The sequence below is a fragment of the Lepisosteus oculatus genome, chromosome 13 (genome assembly GCF_040954835.1).
Source record: "Lepisosteus oculatus isolate fLepOcu1 chromosome 13, fLepOcu1.hap2, whole genome shotgun sequence".
Lineage (NCBI taxonomy): Eukaryota > Metazoa > Chordata > Actinopteri > Semionotiformes > Lepisosteidae > Lepisosteus > Lepisosteus oculatus.
This window is the reverse complement of record NC_090708.1, coordinates 19,121,088-19,143,337: the sequence shown is the minus strand read 5'-3', so window position 1 is coordinate 19,143,337 and position 22,250 is coordinate 19,121,088. Positions and strand designations below refer to the sequence as shown.

At 42.1% G+C, this 22,250-nt stretch overlaps 1 protein-coding gene and 1 non-coding gene across 5 annotated transcripts; one reads left to right on the top strand and one right to left on the bottom strand.

Annotated features, from left to right (window-relative positions):
- Positions 1-2,589: 2,589 nt before the first annotated feature.
- trnap-agg (transfer RNA proline (anticodon AGG)) lies at positions 2,590-2,661 on the bottom strand. Its single transcript has one exon. It is a non-coding gene; the product is annotated as a tRNA-Pro (tRNA).
- A 62-nt stretch (positions 2,662-2,723) lies between these two features.
- On the top strand, positions 2,724-21,532 carry LOC102692032 (interacts with SUPT6H, CTD assembly factor 1). Of its 4 annotated transcripts, XM_069197392.1 has the most exons (17): positions 2,724-3,367; positions 5,169-5,281; positions 5,614-6,211; positions 6,963-7,022; positions 10,154-10,346; positions 10,600-10,657; positions 11,075-11,190; positions 11,717-11,867; positions 12,194-12,276; positions 13,515-13,644; positions 14,083-14,200; positions 14,445-14,556; positions 15,181-15,237; positions 16,192-16,248; positions 17,387-17,498; positions 18,055-18,204; positions 19,216-19,397. In XM_069197392.1, the coding sequence occupies exons 1-16, from the start codon at positions 3,325-3,327 to the stop codon at positions 18,181-18,183; spliced, it is 2,130 nt and encodes a 709-aa protein (XP_069053493.1). In that variant the 5' UTR covers positions 2,724-3,324; the 3' UTR covers positions 18,184-18,204; positions 19,216-19,397. The 4 variants fall into 4 exon arrangements, with proteins under 4 accessions (XP_069053493.1, XP_069053495.1, XP_069053494.1 ...); XM_069197394.1 differs by lacking the exon at positions 15,181-15,237 and having other exon boundaries at positions 2,726-3,367; XM_069197393.1 differs by lacking the exon at positions 18,055-18,204 and having other exon boundaries at positions 2,727-3,367; positions 19,216-21,532.
- The last annotated feature ends 718 nt before the right edge of the window (positions 21,533-22,250 follow it).

The window sequence follows — 22,250 nt, the reverse complement described above, 5'->3', positions numbered from 1 at the left end:
GTCACAATAAACGAGACATTGACCAGAGCACTGTCTGATTTCAGTAAAAGAAAACAAAATCATGGCTTACCAGTCATAAGGCAACCAGAATGCATGAAAATGCATTTTCTCCCCATTTCTTTCTGTCATGTTGTAGATTTTGATGTTGTCAGGACATCGATTAAATTAGTATAGAACAACTCGGAAACATAACAGTACGTCTTTTTCAAGAGAATTTAACCATGCACAACTTGGCTCCAGCCACAACAGAGCTGTATGTGGATGTGGATTAAGTATGATAAGTGAATGTTTTCTATCAGGGTAGTGATGGGAAATGAGATCCACAGTCCAATTGGTTTTCTAGTTTTCTTTTATGTTTTAGTTGTTATACTCATGTGGGTGTGGTGGGGGGGAGCAGGTCAATCTTGAGTTTTGTAGTTTGTTATCACGTCTATAGAGTTGTGAGATCTGCTGTCCTGTCTGAATTCCATTCTGCGCTACACAGTGTGGCCGCCCTACAGTTTCCCCCTTAATTAAACTGGGAAAGCAGTTCATTCCTTCTCCTCCTGATCCACTCTGCACCGGAGCTGCGTCATGTGTGGGCAGCTTTTCACATTTAAAAAATCCTGTGTCCCCCTATTATTGATAACATTATAAGAACTTTTCTGTCGAAGAATGCCACATGACATACAATTGTCAATAATTCCTTGACATCCTTGACATCACAAGAGAATGGCGAATGTTTTCCAGATTTCAGGAACTCCTGTTTCTGGTTTTTATGTCATCAGTGCCTTTTGTTTCTGTATTGAGATAATGATCATTCAGAATTAATACTAATTAATTACTACATAAGTATTTTTCCATGTGCTCAATTTGGAATTAAAGGTAAATTGAAACCTGTGCAGCTGCTGATTTCCAGGACTGGACGTGGGCACTAGAGGCTTCTGAATGTTTCTTTTTGTTTCAGTGTTGTCAATATTAAAATATTGTAATATTAGATGGGGTCCCTATAGTCCGCTGTGCCCTGGCACACGCTTTTGTAATACACTGTAGGCTATTTACACTATTATTATTATATTATTCCATACACTTTAGCACTTTACACAGCTTGACAATGTAAATTTTGATTTATACAGTATGTCGACAGCTGAACTATCTGTGAATAAGTTTTATGACAGAAAAGACTGCTTTGAAATAGGAACCAAAAATAAAGATATCATGCTATGCTGTTACCATACTAGCATTAACACAGAGCACAGTCGGCTTTTTCCAGCCAAAACTAACTGAATTCCAGAAAACGCAAGGGTGTTGCATCCAAAGTTGCTTGCATGAATTTCAAGCCATGTCTGAATTAGGGCTGGAACTATATCTTATGGTCAGATAAAATCTTCTTGGACATACTCATGCTGCTGGAAGAGGTGTTAGTGGGGCCAGCGGGGGGCGCTCACCCTGCAGTCCATGTGGGTCCTAATGCCCCAGTATAGTGACGGGGACACCGTACTGTAAACAGGTGCTGTCCTTCAGATGAGACGTAAAACCGAGGTCCTGACTCTCTGTGGTAATTAAAAACCCAGGGCACTTCTGGAAAAGAGTAGGGGTGTAACCCCGGTGTCCTGGCCAAATTTCCCATTGGCCCTTACCAATCATGGCCTCCTAATAATCCCCCTCTATGAATTGGCTACATTACTCTGCTCTCCTCCCCACTGATAGCTGATGTGTGGCGAGCGTTCTGGTGCACTATGGCTGCCGTTGCATCATCCAGGTGGATGCTGCACATTGGTGGTGGTGGAGGGGAGTCCCCATTACCTGTAAAGCGCTTTGAGTGGAGTGTCCAGAAAAGCGCTATATAAGTGTAAGCAATTATTATTATTATTATTCTCATGTGTTCAGTGTAAAAAAGGGTGAAAACACTCTGCCCACTTTGTGGGGATCTCTTATGCTTTAGGGATGTTGTGCATCTGAGGCTAGATCTAGAAAGACCCCTTCATGAACAATGACATGTATCAGGACATTTTGGTCAGACACATGGTTCTTTCTCCCAGTTCAAGCATGGCTAAAAATTGTCATTCCAGCATGACAACAATCTAAAACAAACTTCCAAATCAATAAACTGCACACAAAATAAATGTTCTCAGTTGGCTGTCTCGATCTTCATAATTTAATCTAATTAAACATTTTTGATAATATTAAAACAAGGACCTAGGGACTGAAGGAGCAATTCTGCCTGAAGAAATTCGATGGTCCCTCATCAGAAGTGCCAGAACATGCTAGTAAATTACATTGTAATAAATGTCAGAGAAGAATATACATAATACAAGTTACAGCAGTATGAATGTATAAGCCCTTGTGTTTTCTGGACTTTCTGTATATGTTTTAAGCAAGAGACGTTATTGAGTCCATAACTCTTTCTGTTACATATGTGTTTTGTTCCTATTTAATGTATGGTGGTGAGGACTACTGTATACTACAACACATTTCCTATACACTATGTATATCGGCAATTACTATATTAAACATGTTACTGTTCTGTGAAATGAACGAAATATACAGATTATACTTTACGTATTCTGATTAAAACCGAATTTAAAAATTGTTTAAATTGAAAAAGTAGGGCTCGTCCGGGATTTGAACCCGGGACCTCTCGCACCCTAAGCGAGAATCATACCCCTAGACCAACGAGCCATGCGAGACAAGATTCGAATTCAGTTCATCTCATTTAAAAAAAAAACACGAAAATATTCGCTTGGCATCAAGGATATGTATTAGTGTATACATTGAATTGCTTGACAATGACTACTAATTTCTTCGACAAAAAAAGGCATTGTTGGTGAACTGTTTCGTAAGTGCGAGAGCCTGGCAACAGATACCTTCGGTTTTGCGTCATCTTGAAGCGCGTCTTAAACAGTGCGCATGCGCACAAGGAGGTCAACATGACTCCATTTTGGAAAGAGCGAGCAAGGGAGGAAGTTTTTGTAGCCGGGGAAGACGACTTCTAGCTGGCGGGGGAAGGAAAACATTGGTGCTTTGCAATACTGACTCACGTTGCTGCCTGTAGCTGGATTTATTAGCTCACACCCGACGAGTGTGATAACGGACCTGGAGTTTTTTCGAAATTATCGAGGGTGTTGAAGCCAGGCGGGCCGGAGCGGGACCTGCGTCTTTGCGAGGAGAAAACACGGCCCCGGAGCTGCTAGGAAAAGCCCCGCTGCCCTGTCGGTTTACTGTGCGACGGGAGCAAGGCGCAGTTTGGAGGCGACCCCCCGAATCCCAGACACCGTCTGGCCAGGACGGAGAGGGGACGGCGCAGCGCCGATCGAGGAGGCAGTGAACTAGACCGCGGACGCGATGGACGGAGAGGAGGACGAGTTCTTCTCCGGAAACCAGTCAGGTATCTGCCTGAACTATTGTTCACAGGGGGGGCTGAGGGGGTGGGGGATCTGCACGCGGAGGCCGCGGTTAGCTGTTGCCCGGGTCATAGCCGATCAAACTGCCTTACCGGGCGAGTAGAACTATCTCCGTTACTGGAAATCTGCGAATGTAATTGATTTTTTTTCTGACCTTGGGGGTCTGCTGGTCTCGAAGACATCGGAGTTTCATTCTAGTCTAGTTCGCTCTTAGCTTGCCTACTTAATGGAAAAGATGGACTTGGACTCTCGAAGAGCAGATCTGTGCTCTGATCGGTGCCTTACTAATGTCTCCTGAGCACATGAACTTTTTACAAGTATTGAATACAGTTCTCTTCTCAGTGGAGTGGCAGCTTCATCCGTTTTTTAGAAAAGCGAAAGACTGTGTGCATATAACATGTTCATTACAGGTTAAAGGCTATTTCATATTCCTTTTCTTCTCGCTGCAGTGGTGATGTTATACAGGCAGTAAACTAAGAAACTAGCAAATGAACTGCTCTTTATACAAGGCATTTGGGATGCATGTAGCGAGCTAGTTTCAGATAGCATTGTTTCATTTCTACAGTTAATGTAGTGGCTGTATTAATTTTCTTTTCAGCAGGAATCGACCTTTACCTCTTTGCATGAGCTGTGCTCCAGTAAAATGGAGTAGTTGTATATCAAAGCCATTGAAGTCTTGACAAAATGAATCTTGTTTGCTAATGTTAAATTGGACCATATTACAGTTATGAGGAATAGCCTCCATCTCCTAGCCTCCATCTCAGCAGGTCTGACGGTCAAGATGCCGGTACTTGGAGAATGTTTAGACAAGAGCTTTGAAAATCACCCCACAATCTGAAGTTTGCTGTTCTCCTGGAGTCTTCACTCCTGTTGCCCGATTGTAGCAGTGACAAAAAAACATTCCTTTATTCTGCCCTTAGCTGTAACAGTGTATATACTGCGTACGCTGGCTTTTCAATCCGCTGTTTGGCTCTAGATGAAAAACTGTTTTATCTCCTTGCAGTATGAAAGTTAATGTATAGGTGAAGACTCTTTTCAGTTTATACTTCAAAGATCATTTGAGACCTAGACCTGAACATTCCTCCAAGTTAGCAACTGTGTTAGTCAGCTGCAGTAGGTGAACAGTTAGGGTGTATTTTTTTCAGGATTAAATGTTGGTTTCATTGACAAAAGCACTTTCAGGATAGCCTGAAATGATCAAAACACATGACAGGCCCTGGTCTGGCAGGTCTTTCAGTCTCCCTGACTCCAGGACCTAAGAATTGGTAATGGGTTTGGACCATTGATTGATCTAGTAATTAGTTCAGTTAAATAGGGTTATCTGTGCTGAAATTGAATTTAGATCTTACTAGATCTTTCATTTGTTATTTGATATGTTTGTGGCCCACTGTCACTACACTCATACTCTCTGGGGCTTGATAAATGCAGTCTTAAATGTAAGTTTTCATCTCTCCTTTTGAGTGACACCTTCATTTTAGAGAAATGTATCTGGAGGTGTTTCACTCATGCTCTTAGTTGAAACTCTTTATGTGTGGTCTGCTTACTGTTGATTACATGCAGTTGTACTCCAATAACTTGAGTTTTAACCTAGCGTTGTGGAAATAATACAGGCTGAATTGTCATGATTAGGTTGGTCTGGGCCTGTCTTCTGCTAGATTGCATCAGAGGGTTTCCCAGGGAACACAGGTCTCATGCTGCAGGATTGCATCTGCGGGTTTTCCCAGTGGACGTATGCGAGATCAACTGGGCAGTGTTGTTAAGATGCCGTTCCTGTCCCCTCTCTAGACGACGGAGGTGCTACTCCCGTACAGGACGAGCACCTGGGCTCAGATGGGGAGGAGGACGCCAAGGAGCACCGCTCTGGCTCGGAGGCGGACAGTGTGGGGCGGCACTCTGAGGTACCTGTCTGCGTGCTGTCACAGGAAATACCACTGTGTAACATAAATATAGCAAGAGATATAATGAAAACATTTGATTTGAAATTTTTCAAAAAAACACTTTTCCAAGTGGATGCTTCTCTCTTAAAAATAATGATGCTACAGTTCTCCGTAAATATCTGAGTTCTCTCCACATCCAGACCCATGATAATTTCATGAAAACCCTTTGTCCAGGGTTCTGACTTCATGACGGAGTTCATAGTGACATTTTTCTACAGCCTTAAAGCAAATGGGTCCTCCTTCCCTTTTATGTCTCTTACTGTGGACTCTTACTCTTCTTTTCCGGTGGACAGGCTGAGCCTAGTGATGCTGAAGGGGACGAGCCCCCTGGGCAGAGAAACGGCATTGCCAGCGATTCAGAAAACGAGGAAGTTCCCCGGCCAAGGGACAGCGATTCAGAAAAGGGCGATGAGTCCTCCTTGAGGCGAGGCAGCGACTCCGAACTGGACGAGCCCCCCAGGCACGTGGACAGCCACTCGGATGGAGAGGAATCTCCCAAGAACCGAGGCAACCATTCGGAAGACGAGGAGGAGCCGAAACGGCAAGGCGTTGACTCGGAGAACGAGGAGGAGCCCAAACCGGTGCGGGGCAGCGACTCTGAGAGCGAGGCGCCGGCAAAGCGCCAAAGCCGCGGTTCGGACGCCGAGGGGGCGTCCAGGGAGCGAGGCAGCGACTCGGAGAACGAAGCCCCGAGGCACAAGAGGAGGATCGAGTCCGACGACGAAGCAGACAGTGACAAAGAGAACGACAAGGCGGGCAAGACCGCGGTGCACTCGGACAGCGAAAACGATGAAGAGACAAAGGGAGCAGAGAAAGAGGAGGAAGAAGCTGAGGGTCACAAACGTCGCAAACTGGCGGACAGCGATGAGGAGGAAGACCAGGATAAACCAGGTACTCTCACCAACGCCCGGTTGTCACTCCTGGGGCAAGAGATTATGGGAATTTCGCTAGGGGAATTGAGATGCAGTCTCTTTTCAAGCAAATGGTTTGGTTGGCATCTTTTCTGAAACACTGGTTGGATTGTAGTTCATGCTCAAAGTGATGTGTTAAACTCCTACCTGTGTAAATACAGAATAGATCACAACTCACTGACTTTTGTTATGTATCTCCTATTATTTGGTATCCCACATGGGAAAGTTGCCAAAGGGTTAATATCCTGGACAGACTGCTAGTAGGAAGCCAAGCATATTTTTGTCCACACAGAGCCAAAGGATAGCTAGATAAAGCTAGCCAAAGGATAAGTCCTTATTTTCTTCTTGTGCACACTGCCTATTAATTAGGTGGACAGGCTGGCTATATGTAAATGTGGGCCCATACTCTTTCAATGAAATTATTGGCACACTTATACAATGATATTTTTAAGTGGTGGGATAAAGAACTATTCATGCTAATTTAAAATCATTGAAGTTAAAAATGAAATTAGTGAATTGATTATCACTTATTCCTCCTTTCCAAGTGGGTTCGTTCATGTTGCTAACAGATTGTCTAGATGAGAGGATCTCTAGTTCCTGCAGGAACAGCCTTTCACGAGTGAGGACTCTGGCAGGCCTTGCAGTGAGAATTTAGTACAGGAAATGCTGGGAGTGTATTGCTTTCTTCTTTCTGTTCTACCTAGTGCACTAAAGTGCATTTATCATTTCAGTAAAGAGGAAGAAGGCCATCTTGTCAGACAGTGAAGACGAAGAGAAGGAAGAGTCATCTCGTAAGTAGTCCATGTGCTTTGCTATTGTTTGAGGACTTGTTCTTGTTCTCTAAAGGTCATGCTCCTCATATTTGTCATTTCGACATTGATGGAGGAAGGCATAAGTACTTTTTCTTTTGGGCCACTATGAAAGTGAAACTTAAGCAGACCAATGATGATTCTCCAGCTTTAAATATTGTATATAAAGTTAGAAGCAGATTTAAAAGCCTTAATACAAGGTTGGCCTAAATCCCAGTGGCCAAGAGCCTTGGAACCAGAGCCCCATGATTTTTTGTACACTTTAAAACTTAAGATTGTTGTTGTATTAACATCATTTAAAGTGGATAGGCATCTAGTTAGACAAAATTGAAGTATTTACGTTATAACACTTAGTTCTACTAAAGCAAAGTGTGCAAGTGCACAGGAGGTAATACAACAAAACAGTTCCTTGGCTGACATTGCAGGTTGAAGATTTTGTATACAGATCAATAATATGAATTAATAACTTTAACTTTCTGGCACCGGCAACTTAGAATTGGTTCATCTTCAGGGACTGTCTGCAGTGAAAGGGGCAGAAATGTAATCTAAGGTCATTTCAACTGTTGATTTCAAGATCTTCTTGCAAAGCTCTGTTGAAGATCGTGAAGCAGAGCTGAGTATCTTGGGGTGCTCCGTTGAACTGCGTGTGTCTGATGTTGACTTGAACAAGAGTTTGCCATTGAAGGAATGTGTCAGTTCTCCAGAGCAGTCTCTGACTCAGCTCAGCTTCAGTTTATGAACATGAAGACCCTTCACACAAGGTCAGGCAACCACAGGGGTTTCCCTTGTATATCCACACTGTTTAGCCAAGCGAAGCAGTGTATTTCCTAGGAAAGTCAAAGTGAGAACCCTATGTGGTTCTGACAGTTCAGGATACTCCCGGTGGTGTTATCCGTTTGAAGCTTCAGGGGATCCAATAGAAGACATGTGAGTGAGGGATTACCTGACGCCTCATTTGACACTGCAGATTTTAATTGTGACGTAGTGCATATGTAGAAATATTGTTATGAAAATGGTGAAAATCAGGATTTGACCACGTGGTTTAGTCAATAAGTGAAATAATTATTCATGACCCCCAACTTGTAAGTGATTTCTAGCAATATACCTGAGCAGCTGGTGTAACTAGAGGCAGGTGAATTCTTTATTCTCTGGCACAGCTTTGTTGAGAGGATAAATAATCCAGGCTCACTTGGTTAAACAAATATTTGTTAATGATCACAAACTACACTTCACAAAACAAAACATACAACCCACAAGTTACTCTTTATACAGTATTTACAAACAAGGCGTTTCAGAGGCGTAATATTCGGGTCACCCAAAACAACCCAGACTACTACTAAGCATTACACTCTTAACACTTCCAGAGGCCACATAAGAGATAAGGTGCCTTCTAACTAAATACAAAGTAACCTGCAGTTAAATCTCTCTCTCTGCACCCCAGATGCTACAAAATAAATGGAAGCCTATATCCCTATCCATAAAAATGCACCCTAAGCTGGAAAGACGCTTCTAACTGAGGTATCTTTTACCCAGGTAACCCAAGTTTCCTAAAAACAAAGAACAGCACACTCTCTCTAACGTGGTTCAAATACTTAGCTCCAGTCAGGTTTGGTTTGGATGATCATAAAGTAGCAGCCCGGTGCAAGCTTGAAGTCCCAACTCTTCTGGACTCGTGTCTCTCCTCTCCTTATTCCCTTATTCTTATTGCTTCTTGTTTTTTGTTTTCCCTTTGTATGCTTAATGCCTTTGTGCTCTTAGTGTGATCTTATATTGTGTGTGTTTGTACTGCTCCTTGACAATCATTAACCCACAACTTACCTATGTATACTAAGTAGGGCTGGGCGATATGGCCAAAAACATTATCACGATAAAAATTTTCATATCAGTCGATATCGATAATTATCACGATAAATGTAAAATCATTTTCTTTCAAGTTTAAAGGCAGATTTTTTTGTCCTGCGAGAAAGTTAATTGGTAAATTAAACAACTCTTTATTTTAAGAACACAACAAACACTTGCCAAACAGCAGAAACATTAAACAAATCTGAGGTAGAGAGTATTCAAGTCTTTTTTATGTCAAAATATGCATGTGTAAAATTTACAAAATAAATATCTTAATAGAAAAATTAAATACTGCCAAGTGATACAAAACACATAGAAGATGGCTCAGACAGACTGTAAAGTTTAAAGTGCTCTGTTTTATGTCTGATCGTAAAAAGCCAAAATATCTCCAAATTACCCATTATATCTCCATTTGCTTCAGTGTTGCTCATTTCTCCACTCTAACTACAATCCTGTCAGCCACCACCGTGTGGGTAAACAACACTGCGTTAGCTGCCTGGTCTGCAACACGCACCCGCACTCGCGCGGTATTTTGTGCGCATGCGCATATCATGCGCAAAGCATAAACATATACATCGAACATTATCGAACTTTTGTTAAAATTATATAGAGGAAAATCACATCGCGATAATTATCGTTATCGAAGTATCGCCCAGCATTAATACTAAGGTAAACTTTACAATTGTTTCTGCTCAAGGGACCCCCCAGACCTCGGCAAACATCCTTGCTCCTTTGAAGTTTGAAGTGTTTACCCTTCCATGTGTCACAAACTTTATTAAAAATCGAAGAGACACTTCTCAGTCACCTAAAGCTGTAGCGATATATTTAAAATGGTTTTAGAAATTGGTCAGAATGTGATCTAAATTAAGTTATTTTGAAAATATCCCCTATCAATGAATAATAATGACAAGTTCAAAACTCAAGAGTCCCACTAACCTGTGTGTTGATTCTGTCACGCATCAGGTCCTGTCCCTTGCAGTTGTTTTTTGGGATAGGAATTAATACATCTTTAATGTGCACACTCTTGTGCCTTGATATCCTGAAGTTCTCTTATCGCAGTCTGGTGAAACGATTCACACACACATACAGCTCACTGAGGCTTGTCTGGTACATTGCACAACTCGATCAGCAGGTGTTCACATTGCTAAAGATGTGATAACAGCTGTAGCTCAGTATCGCTGTTTTCATCAATGATTCTCAATTGTATTTTGTGGCGCGAGACCTGCAAATCTGTCCGCTGGTTCGGTTTTTAAATTTATTTTCCTCATTAGTGCCAAAGAAGAGCCGCGTTGTGTCCGAAGGGGAGCACTCTGACAGCGACTCCTCTACCAGAGCTGTTCCCAAGAAGCCCAAGACCCTGGGATCAGACAGTGAGGAAGAGGAGGGGGAGGGGAAGGAAGATGCAGGGAAAAAGGATGAGAAGGCGTTGTTCGGCAGTGACAGCGACTCCGACAACGAAGAGGAGTAAGTCTTGCTCTATCCGCTTGACCATTTCTGAGGGCATCCTTTATTTGTCGATACTTAAGTAAAGACACTGGGAATAAATAAAGCGGAGACCTTTTCTATTATTATTGTAGTTTTAGGCTGCAGTATTTTAATGGGTAATGTTTTAAGCAATAAACTGACATGTTTCAGGTGAAAAGAGCATTGATTTGAAATGTGGAAGGATAACTAGACCAAAATGTTGTTCAGTAACACTTGTTCTCTTTTTCGTTAGGAAAATGATTGCTGATATTTTCGGTGAATCTGGAGATGAAGAAGAGGAGGAGTTCACAGTATGTAATTTTTTTTAAAATGAGCCGTCACCTTCTTTTAAGTCACGTGTGGGAATACGTGGGGGGCGTCCAGTGTGGAGCTGGTGCCCTGGTCATAGGTAGATGCCTCACCTTTGTAGTCCCAGCTGTTTGGGCTTCCAGCTGATGAGCCAGAACTGGGCGGGTCCTTTAAATGCACACTGGACACCCTCTGACGGGACGAGCAGGGCCACCCCCCGGAAGGGGGGAGCTTTCACTGACAGTCCCGGAAGGGGATTGCAACCGCGTAAGGTTTTCTTTTTCTTTTCGTTTTTCTTTTTTTGCCTGTCCCATCACGCACTTTCACAGGGGCAGGCAAACACACGCTTCATGTCTTATTGACTGTACCGACTTTTCAAAATCTCGGTGTGCAACAGTGTGTTTTGTGGTTTGCTGCAGGGTTTTAACCAAGAGGATTTAGAAGGAGATAAGAGTCAGGCAGAAGCTTCTTCCAGGAAGAAGACGTCCACTGCTGACTCCGACTCTGATGACGACGTCGACAGAGGTGGCAAAGAGTAGGTACCCCGCTGAAGCCAAAGCCTCTTCTGTTTGCTTTGCCGCAGCGTTTTAGTGTTCTTGTCTTTTCTTTTTGTAAACTACTAATAGAAGGTTAAAAACAAGACTCCCTATTTTAAACCAGCAGAGTCTACAAGTGAAAATTACAAGTGAAAACTATATACTTTCAGTCAAAATTTTTTGGATGGAAATGTTAATTATTTTCGTGCAAATGCATGCCCTTCCTGAATTGTCATCTTCCAAGTGTTGGCCCAGTCTTGATTTTTATACAAATCTTTTTTGATTTTGCTGGTTTTACGATATTTTGTGATCATCCTGTTTTGGTATTGTCTGCAAACCTGTCTTGCGTACTTAACAGTGTTCATGCTGGACTTGTCTAAGATGCCAGTTAATGGAGAGCAGAAGAAATGTAGACAGCTGGCAAAGCTGCATAAGAGATCTTAAGATCGTAAGAGATTGTAGTTGAAGTAGCCATAACTCAGGCACAGTCCTAGCTCGCGGTTACATTGCTTTCTCCTGCTGCAGCTCCAGCTTTGTGTCTGACTTTGACATGATGCTGGCGAAGAAGAAGGCACAGAGCGGCAAGCGGCGGCGGAACCGGGACGGCGGGACGTTCATCAGCGATGCCGATGACGTGGTCAGCGCCATGATCACCAAAATGACAGAGGCCGCAGAGGTGAGACTTGTATCCGTACCCTCATCCCCTGGTTGATACCTGTTACTGTAAGGCTATAAAGGTAGCTTGTGCTCAAGGCTTTGTGCTCTTACAGAGTTTGCGACCTTTTCTTTCAGGAGTTGTGTTTTTCTCCCTGGTACTTAAACTCATGGTTTGCTTCGTTTCCTTTGTTAATGGTGGAGAAGTCTTCGCTGCCAAGTTTTAATGTGACAAGTGAATCTTGGTTTTTTTGTAGTTGGATTTGTTAGTTTGTATTGCTCCTTCTGAAGTGATCAAACTGAACTTTGCAAAACATGCTGAATGTGAGAGTGTCCTTGTGTTTGCAGGAGGATAGGACCCTCAACACCCAAAAGAAACCAGCTTTGAAGAAGCTGACTCTGCTACCCACTGTTGTCATGCACCTGAAGAAGTAAGATTCCCATTCTCTGTATGACCATTGCCATGTAGTTCCTTGCTTGTTGTGCTGCTGTTTTCACCCATAAATACCTCACAAGCATTGGATTTGTTAGAGGACATTTACTGAGTGTACCACTGAAGTGTCACTCAGTTAGAGGCTTATGTCTTCAGAAGCTAACTAGCATTAGCGAGGAATTGGTTTCACCAATTAAAGTGGGAGAGAAGATTCAGTAGCCTGGAGTGTGACTTTATCGTACATAGTGAAGGACAGTTCATCTGACCAGTGCATATTTGCAGTGCAGTTTCATTGCATTGGTGGAGTGAGTAGCCTGTGCTGTTTGAATCACTGGGCTCACAAATGTGCACTACCAGCTGGTGAGCAGTTGGTGCACTGCAGCCCAACTATAGTATCACACTCTTAGCAGATTGGTTTTGATGAATCTGGCTGATCAGTTGATTTGCAGTTGCTCACCTGTTTTGCCTCGCAATTCGAATGCACAGATATCATAATACTGGAGGATGAGAGCATTGGAGCTCCAAAGCAACCCCATCAATCAACCTATTTCAAAGTCACACGTCTCCTCTTCCAGTCCTGTTGGCCATAATTATAGGCAATCAGGCCTGTTCAACATTTTTATATAGGATGGATAGTATTTGGGATGTTACACAGGCAATTTTTTGAATTATGTAAAACTAATAATGTTAACTGATAAGTTGCTCTAATAGGCACTTGACCATGGGACCAGAGACTCTTGAGAGGTTCACCTCTCAAGATAAATCCCCAAACCCATAGCCACCAATCTAATGTGGCTATAACAGGGATTGGATCTCAACTAACAGTCTGATAAAACAGTGCACTGGGCACATGTCTTTTTAATGCATCATTTTGGAAACAATCCCAACTATGGAGAAATGGACCAGGTGCATTAATATTACAAATATTACAAGAAATCTGTTAAGAGACTTCATATTCTATGTTAATAACTTTACAATGTATTGATTATACTTGTGTTTTATGAGGCTTTAATGGTGTTAAAAAAATCAATTTCCCAGAGTTTGGTTACACCTAAAGTGATAAAGGATTTTTGTAAAAGACAGTTGTTAATTTTGGAAACTGACACCTTTTGAATTGATCCTTCCTTTTCATTACACAACTGGATGTGAAGCCAGAAATATTCCAAGGTATAATAAGTATGCAGAGATTATCTTGACTTTAGATACATGAAGTAAGGGGAAATTGTCATTTTTTAGGCAGGATTTGAAGGAGACATTCATTGACAGTGGAGTAATGACAGCCATTAAAGAGTGGATCAGCCCTCTTCCAGATAAGAGCCTACCAGCACTGAGGATTAGAGAGGAGCTGCTGAAGATCCTACAAGAGGTGAGAAGGGCTAGTTGCTCTAGACCTGTCTTGGTTGTTTCAGCTCCCTCTAGACCAGAGCTTTTTGGTCCTTGTGACCTAAGTGTCTGTTGGTTGTTGTTTCAGATCGGCTTCTGATTTTTTCATGGGACTCTTGGTTTAACTAGTGAAGTACTATTCGGACATTTGCAGCTGTATGAGATGTTAAACTTTGTACTAATTTTAAAAATGCAGCTTTTGGGGGGCAGAAAAACACTTCTTTTGCTTTCTTCCTGCAGTGTAGCAAACTGGGGTCCAGCTGGGTTGACATTGGGGTCACGAGGACCCCCCTTCAGGCATTATGTCTCTCACAAGTCTTTACTCACTATCTCACAGAGGCCCAGTCTCCATGAGTGGGCTGGCAGTAGGTCAGGACACATCTGCTTATCTGGTTGTGTTGCTGTTTGCTGTGTCCCTCAGCTACCCAGTGTGAGCCAGGAGACCCTCAAGCACAGTGGGATTGGCCGGGCAGTCATGTACCTCTACAAGCACCCCAAAGAGTCTCGTGCCAACAAGGATCTGGCCCTCAAGCTCATCAGTAAGAATCGCTTTAACTGTGCGCAGTGGTGCTGTTTTTTTAGCGGTTCATGTAAATACAACATGGTTTTGTTTGTTTTCGGGTGGTCTTGGACAAGTTAAGCCTTGGGATGTATAGTCTTGAAAACTGGTTGCTCTAACAGAGAAACCAGTTCCGTTACAGTTAATTAGAGTGATGGTGGAAATTTCATGCGAGGTAGAGTGGTCTGTGCTGCTGCTCAGTTTGTCCCTTGTGTCTTTGGCAGATGAGTGGTCAAGGCCTATCTTTGGCTTGACGTCTAACTACAAGGGTATGACTCGGGAGGAGAGGCAGCAGAGAGACCTGGATCAGCAGGTCCCGCCCCGGCGCCGGCTCAGGTGAGTGCGATGTTGCCACAAGGGCCTGGTTCCCTCTACACAGGCTGGCAGGATAGTCTAATTAAGGCCAACCTTCAGACTGAAGGGATGCCTTTCAGATTGTATGTGAAATGTGATTCACGGACAGTGCAAGTTCTGTTCTTTACACAAATCTCCATGATAGGTCAGCCTTTTATGAAATCTCTTCGTAAGTGACTGCGTGTGGTTATTTGATCATTATTTAGTCATGATGTCTGGTAGCTAGAGCTGGGTTAAAAAAGAAATGCAGATGTGTCAGAAAGATGTGGAAGAAAGCTGTAATCCAACTGCAGTGGGAGCTGCTTTTTCTGGACAGTGGAGCCAAAATGACTCCAGAGGCAGCAACAGTGAGTTGGTATAGTTTGTAATACCATAAAGTTCTGTTGTCAGATGGGAAATAAGCTACCGGTTACATCATAGGATACAGTTTAGGGCTGCACATAAATCCTCTTATTGATTCCTTCCTTAGTATTCCCTGCTATTCTACGTTCGTCCTGCTCTTCTTTTTCATCTTTTTGACTCGCCCACCTACACTGTGTGTCCCTTGTCCTTACCTCTGCACTCTCTCCGTCGCCCCCACCCACCATTCCTCCTCCTCCTGCAAAGTGAGCAGCCGAAGGTCCCGAGATCAGAGGACCCTGATGTCTTCTCTCAGCCGGCCAGGTTGTTCTCTCTTGAGTGTGTTCTGTGCCTGCACTGCGGCACCGAGAGCAGAATGGCCTGGTTTCTTTGTGTGATGGATAGGCTTCAAGTCAGCTGTTAAGACCCTGTAGTCCCACCAATGATGAACCTCTGGACAAACAGTATTCCCAGGAGCTTTTTAATAGGAATGAGGTGTGCGGGAAAGTGATGGAAGTGTGTTCCCTGGTTCTCTAGCGGGCCATGGTAGCCACTGAGAGAGGAGAAAGTATTCATTAGAGTGGGGGTCCCTAAGGTTCTGGTGTACTTTCGCAAACAGAATCAGCTGTAAGAAATAGCTAAAAAAGATATAAGTTGTGCTTCACATAAAACTTAGTCACAGCAACCGCCCTTGTATATGACTCATCAGTGTGTTGCGAAGTGGTTGTAGTAGTTTTCACTTGCATGTTTCCCAATAAAATTGGATGTTGTTTACTAAAACATATCAGCATTATATTTGGTTTATTCCTCTTTGTTTCCATTCATTTTTTAACTTCACATGTATCCCAGCACTTTTTGACTTTAATGCCCAATGAACGATACATGTCTACTTGAGACTTTCAGGCATAATGCAGCCCTTTGATAAAGTGTTTTATCTATGGGATATGAATTGTTAAACTAGTAAGAAGCTGAGTGTTAAACTATTAAAAAAAACTTGAAATTTTAAAAGGAGTTAGTGCACGTGGCAGAAAGGGAAGATAGTTTTTCTCCTCAGCAGTCATGTTGCATGGGGAAAGTATGCAGCTGTGTGAGCATGCACAGTGTGGAGCATGTATCTGTTCTGGAGTGAGTTTATGGTTGGGGTGTAGGAATCTTGAAGGGCAGTTCAGTGATTTCTACGTGCCTTGAGAGGGCGAGGAATACTCTGGAGGCTCTAGGAATAAGATTTCTCTGTTTGGATCCCTGGGTGTGACATCTCTTTCCCCTCTGTTCCCCCAGTTCAGGAGGGCAGACCCCACGCAGGGATCTGGAGAAGGTGCTGACCGGAGAAGAGAAGTAAGTTCCAGAGGTCATCACATCCCGCCATGTTAACATATCCCCTCTTGCTTCTTTTTTCCCCCAAAAAAGTTTTCTTTTATTTATTTTAACTTTTTCTTGAAATAAATGTGGTAATTGCGGGTGTATCAAGCTTAGAACATGAGAAAGGATACAAAACGAGGAGGGGCCATTTGGCCCATCTGTCTTGATTAATGGTTAGTAGTGAATTGATCCAAGAATCTTATCCAGCCATTTTGTGAAAGTAACCGGGGTATCAGGCTTCAACAGCAAGGCTGGGTAGCTTATTCCATGCTCCCACACCACTCTGGGTAACGAAATGCTTTCTGTTCTAATTTTTAAATGTACTTAACATAGTTTCCACTTGTGCCCTATGATAAGATCATGAAAGTAAGGGATCATCTGGGATCTGAACCTATGACCTCTTGCTCCCTAAGTGAGAATCATACCCCTAGACCAACTAGCCACACATTTGATCTGGGATCTGAACCTATGACCTCTTGCTCCCTAAGTGAGAATCATACCCCTAGACCAACTAGCCACACATTTGATCTGGGATCTGAACCTATGACCTCTTGCTCCCTAAGTGAGAATCATACCCCTAGACCAACTAGCCACACATTTGATCTGGGATCTGAACCTATGACCTCTTGCTCCCTAAGTGAGAATCATACCCCTAGACCAACTAGCCACACATTTGATCTGGGATCTGAACCTATGACCTCTTGCTCCCTAAGTGAGAATCATACCCCTAGACCAACTAGCCACACATTTGATCTGGGATCTGAACCTATGACCTCTTGCTCCCTAAGTGAGAATCATACCCCTAGACCAACTAGCCACACATTTGAGGCTTGTCAAAAAAAAAAAAACTTATTGTCTTTAGTGAAATTTATAGGTAAACATAGTAGGATTCATAAGCTGGTGGTTCGCTCCATATTCCAGTGTCCCTTATCTAGAGCATTGATGAGTATTTACACAACATTCCCAAGTAAACCTAAAAGGAAAATTAAGATAATCAACTTCTTTCCATAATGAATTCAAATACGTTTTGGGGATTACCTATGACAGTGTGGTTGTGTTGTGCAGGCTCGTTCAGTTTTTAAAGGCACACGTGTTCTTGACTCTTTGCTTTCAGGGCATTGAGACCAGGAGACCCTGGGTTCTGTGCCCGTGCCAGAGTGCCCATGCCCTCCAACAAAGACTACGTCGTTCGACCTAAGTGGAATGTTGACGCAGAAACTAACAGGGTGAGTGTGAATTGGATACCCAGTCACTTGTCTGAAGAAGAATCTTTGCTGTTTTTTATGCTTGGAAAGTATGGAAAACAACATCTCTCTCTTCATTGCAAAAGGGACAGGCTTTATAGTCCTGGAAGGACCTGTGAAGAAACATTGCGTGGCTCCCCTGATCTCTGCTCCCAAGGCATTTCACATCTTTTTTGGTGCAGATTACATAGCCTTTTGCAAAATATTCAAACTTTCTTTATGGTTTGCTTCTTCCTTGCTGATTCTGTCCGGGGTTGAATTTGAAGTAAACTATAGTTTAATAGGCAAGAGATAGACCTTAAAGTATCAGCTATGTCCAAATGTTTTGGATCACCCAAATGTTTTGTCTGATTGACTTAGTAAACTGAATGATTCTAGTTCTTAATGAAAAAGTCTGAAGAGCCAGTAACTTACAGGAGCTGCTGATAAACTCTAAAATCCTGCTGGGCTTTCCCCCGCTGTGCCTATTCTGGGACTTCAAAGTAGGGAAAGCCATGACTGAGCTCGCCTTCACCCGACTCTGGCTTGGTTTCAATAGACAGGCTTTTCAAAGAAGGGGCTGAGCCGCTTGGAAAAGCACAAGAGACGCTTTGCGGAGCAGAAGAAGCTGCGAAGGCTGCAGGGAGCCGTAAAGATCAGTGTGGAGGGCAATCGGATGCCCCTGTAAGAGGCATATAAGGAAGGGAGTGTAAGTGGCACAAGTGGCATCTGACCCTACTGTGGTCACTGCTTGCAGTGTGGACGCTCCAGCCTTCATCTCTAACTCGTTCGGCTGTGGGTGCTCAACAGCTACTAATGTTTAGATATGTTGACATAATATTTGTGCCTTGTTCTGTGGTTGAGAGGTAGGATTTACGACTCCAGCTGTAATTAATCCTGCATAGCCCATTGCTGGGTTAGTTTTAGGATTATTAATTGAATCTACAAAACCATGAAGTTAGTCCACTGTACTGATGTATGTAGTTGATTGGTGTTCAGAGATCGATTAACTACTAGAACCCAACTGTGCTGAGAACTCCTGATTAATCTTGCACAGTTGTAAACTTTTTTTGGTTTCTCAAGAGCCAGGAGAGTGTTCTGGCTTAACTATGGTTAGCGTGGTGTCCTTTATTTAGGTTGGTTACTTAGTCTGGAAGACTTGGAAAGGGCAGAAATTAAGTTGTTTAATGAAACCCAGGAGCATGGCTGACCCATTAAAGGATTTGTCACCAGCTGCATTGCCTCATAATGTGTAACAGTGGATGTACATAGAGAGGGGTCTGTCTTTGCAGAGCACAGTCTGAAAGCCTGACTCAGTAACTGCTGTGCAGTGTGAGAGTGATAAGCATGTCCTTGACTGTGATCCTCAGTTGTATAGAGCCTTAGATTTGCCAGTGGGGTTTTGCATCTTCTTGCATGCTAGCGCAAGAGTCTGCAGCAGAGTTTTTGCCTGTGTGATTTTTGATGCAGCATGATTTGGAGGTCCGTCTTACTTATCCGAGCTGGATGTTTAACCTTACCAAGAAAAGTGCCCATGCCCCCAATCAGAACTTGCTTCTGTGTGGAGAAGCAATGATTCACGATCTTTCAGGCCTAGCTATCTTTGGCACACAAAATGTTACTATTATGTGACTGGGGTTTAGTAGAAATCCTCCTCTGGTTATAGGGGTTTTCTCACCTGTCCTCTCTCCTCTTAATCCACTGCACCTGATCTTCGCAGGGACCTGCCAAGAAAGGGCTTTCCCGGGTCGACAAGCAGATGCGTCGCTTCGCTGACATCAAGAGGCTGACCAAGACTGCCCATGCTGTGAAAATCAGTGTTGAAGGGAATAGGATGCCTTTGTGATATTTTTCCCCCTTTTTAAAAAATGGTTGTTTCCCATTAAATCCACTTGCCCCGTCCTCCTCCAGACTGACTTTCAGCTCTGCCACGTGGCCTGATGGCACTAAAGTAACAGCCTGCCTCTGGCTAGTTTGGATGTATAATAATGTTCAGCATCGCTGGTTTGTTGCCTTCTGAGAGCAGAGGCCCATTTATTGCTGTAAATTCCTATCTGTAAAGTCGCCTAGACAAATACTGGTTGTTTCACCTTTCTGATTAAACTGGAGATCCTTGTACAGAATCCGTTGCTTGTTTTTAATCCAGTGTTTAGGTGAGACGTTATATATGGGTAATGTTTTGCCATTTTTAAAAGAAATATTATTCCTTAACATTCAGTCAGCACATTAAGTAATCTTTAATACTGAAAGTAATGAATTGCCATTGTACTGTGCACTGCCTCTGAAATATTTTTCGCCGTTCAGGCACTGGCATTGCATTATCCTGAAAGGTTGTTTTGAGTGGTCTACGTTTTCTACAAATACTTTAAAGAATCTGTGCTGAAAATTGTAATTGAATCTGTTTTTATTTTTTATTGAGGGAGTCCCACCTTGAATTTTTACTAGTTATGTTTTCTTAAGGATTAGTTCACATTTCTTTTTAAGTTAATTATCGAGTTTTAGAATATAGCCTGCAACTACAGCAACAACCAATATTGACATCTGGCTTTGTCTTACATGGTTATTCATTGTGCCGATTTCTACTCGAAATCTCAGGAATTTAAAGTATACACATGCTTTCATTTTTTCAAGAGCTGCCAACCTTTAAGCTGTAGAACAGATGGGTATGAAACATAGAACATATTTGTAGATGTATACAGAAGGAATTTACAGCCTGTGAATTAAAAAGTGAGTGCAGTAAACCTGTAACCATGTTTTACATTGTCTTCGTGTACTGGGCTCAAGCTGCCAGTTTTTACATTTAAATGTTTGTTATGGAAAGGGTTAGCTGAGCTTGAGCAAGGCCATCTTATTTGCATTTCTAAAATGTGTTGCCCTATTCTGAATTTTTTATTTAGGCTTTATTTTGCTGTTGTTGGGCTTTGAGGCAAGTAAACAGTGCAAAAGAGTCCTAATTACGTCTGGTAAAACAAAGTAACTGTAAGATCATTTAAACATCTGTATTATAGAATAAAAATCCTTTTCTTGAAAAATTCTTCAACAGTGACCAGGCAATTCATAGTAAAGTATAGTATGCCAGTCTCGATAGGAATTGACTGTAGAATAAATACAGGAATAGTCTTTGCAGGAAAGAGTGAAGATAAAAAATAAGAACAGACAGGAAGAAGAATAGGTTACACAAAGTCACTGTTCAGTCTTTTAAACAACTTTGTTAAAGAATGAGTATACAACAGTGACCAGGTCATTCCTAGTGAAGTCATTAATCAACCCACTATAGGAATGGACATGCAGAAATGGGACAGAACAAAAAGTAAGAACTGACAGAAAGGACAGTCCTCATCTATGATCTTCATAACAAATGTGCTGTGAGAGTACCTCTTTCCAGTTTAACTAGAAACAAAATTGTCCTGTTCTTGTCTAAACTTTATTACATTAGTGAGAACCTGTGTCTTAATTATATAAAACCCATCTAGGACTGAATCTTACTCTAAACAGATCTACATACATGAAGAGGAACCCGTTTCCCTATTCTGAACAAAGGCATCATTTGTCCATTTCTTTTAATACTAGCTTAATGACTTCACCAAGATTACCCTGGTCATTGTTAAATACTTATTCTTTAATATAGCTGCTTTAATGATTTAATAATGACTTTGTTTCACCAGAGTTAATTATTGGGACTACTTTTTGTCCTGATAAACAGGACAAAACAGTGCAAAAGACATGTGAACAGTGCAGAAGTTTTATGTGTTTTTTGAGACGTGTAAATTTTTAGCACTGTTTACGTGTCTCAAGGTCGAAGGACCGCAAAACACATTTTTTACAAACCTGTAGAATAGGGGAATACATTTGAGAACTGGAAACAAGATTGCTTGTCTAAATCTGCTTCTCCCTTTCCCTAACTCTGTTATTCACCATTTATGAAATCATCCACTATATATATAATCTTCAGTCCAGTCATTTTCCTTTTATTTATTGTTTTGTGTAAAATGTTTGTTTTATGGTCAAATAAATGAAGTATATGGGAACTTTCTAAAGATTTGTTAGCCTATTTCAGATTGACTGCTCTTCCATTTAATATATGCTTCAAGGCCTTTTAACTTGGTATGCGTCACAGTCAGTAATACTGTGGATACCAAAGTCCTACAGAATTTAATTTATGAATTTTAAGTGCTATTTAAGTAATTTTTGGGTTACTGTAAATTTATTTAGGACCTTTGCTATTAATTTATATGAACGATTGAGGTTCTAATGTAATTAGGCAGGTATTAATTTTAATTAGCCAATCTACTGAAATCTAAATTCTGTAGATTAACAAAACTACAGAAGTGGCATCGGTTGTTCCCGAGAAGAACTGCTGGCTTTATAGTTAAGCTCAGAAGAATGTCCTAAACTGGCAGGCTATAACTGAATCTTTTCAATCTTGTGGGCAGAAGACTTAAAAGTTCTAATTGAAGTATTCAAGCCCTCAAAGACATTGACAACCCAATGCCCTTCCTCATTGTTAACACTAAACTATGAATCAGAAGACATAAAGGGAAACTATAAGGAAGCTTATTTAAACTTGGAAAGAGAAGGTACTTTTCTATGCAAAGCGGTGGAGGGGTCTTGAACAAGCTACCATGCTGATTGTAGTTCAGGTGAGTAGCTGCGTCAGCATCCGTAGGCTACAAAGGAACAAGTAATCGTAATAATTCCATGCTGAAAAGAGAAGAAAGAAAACACAACATCACAGCCGAACGCCTGAAGAAGGCT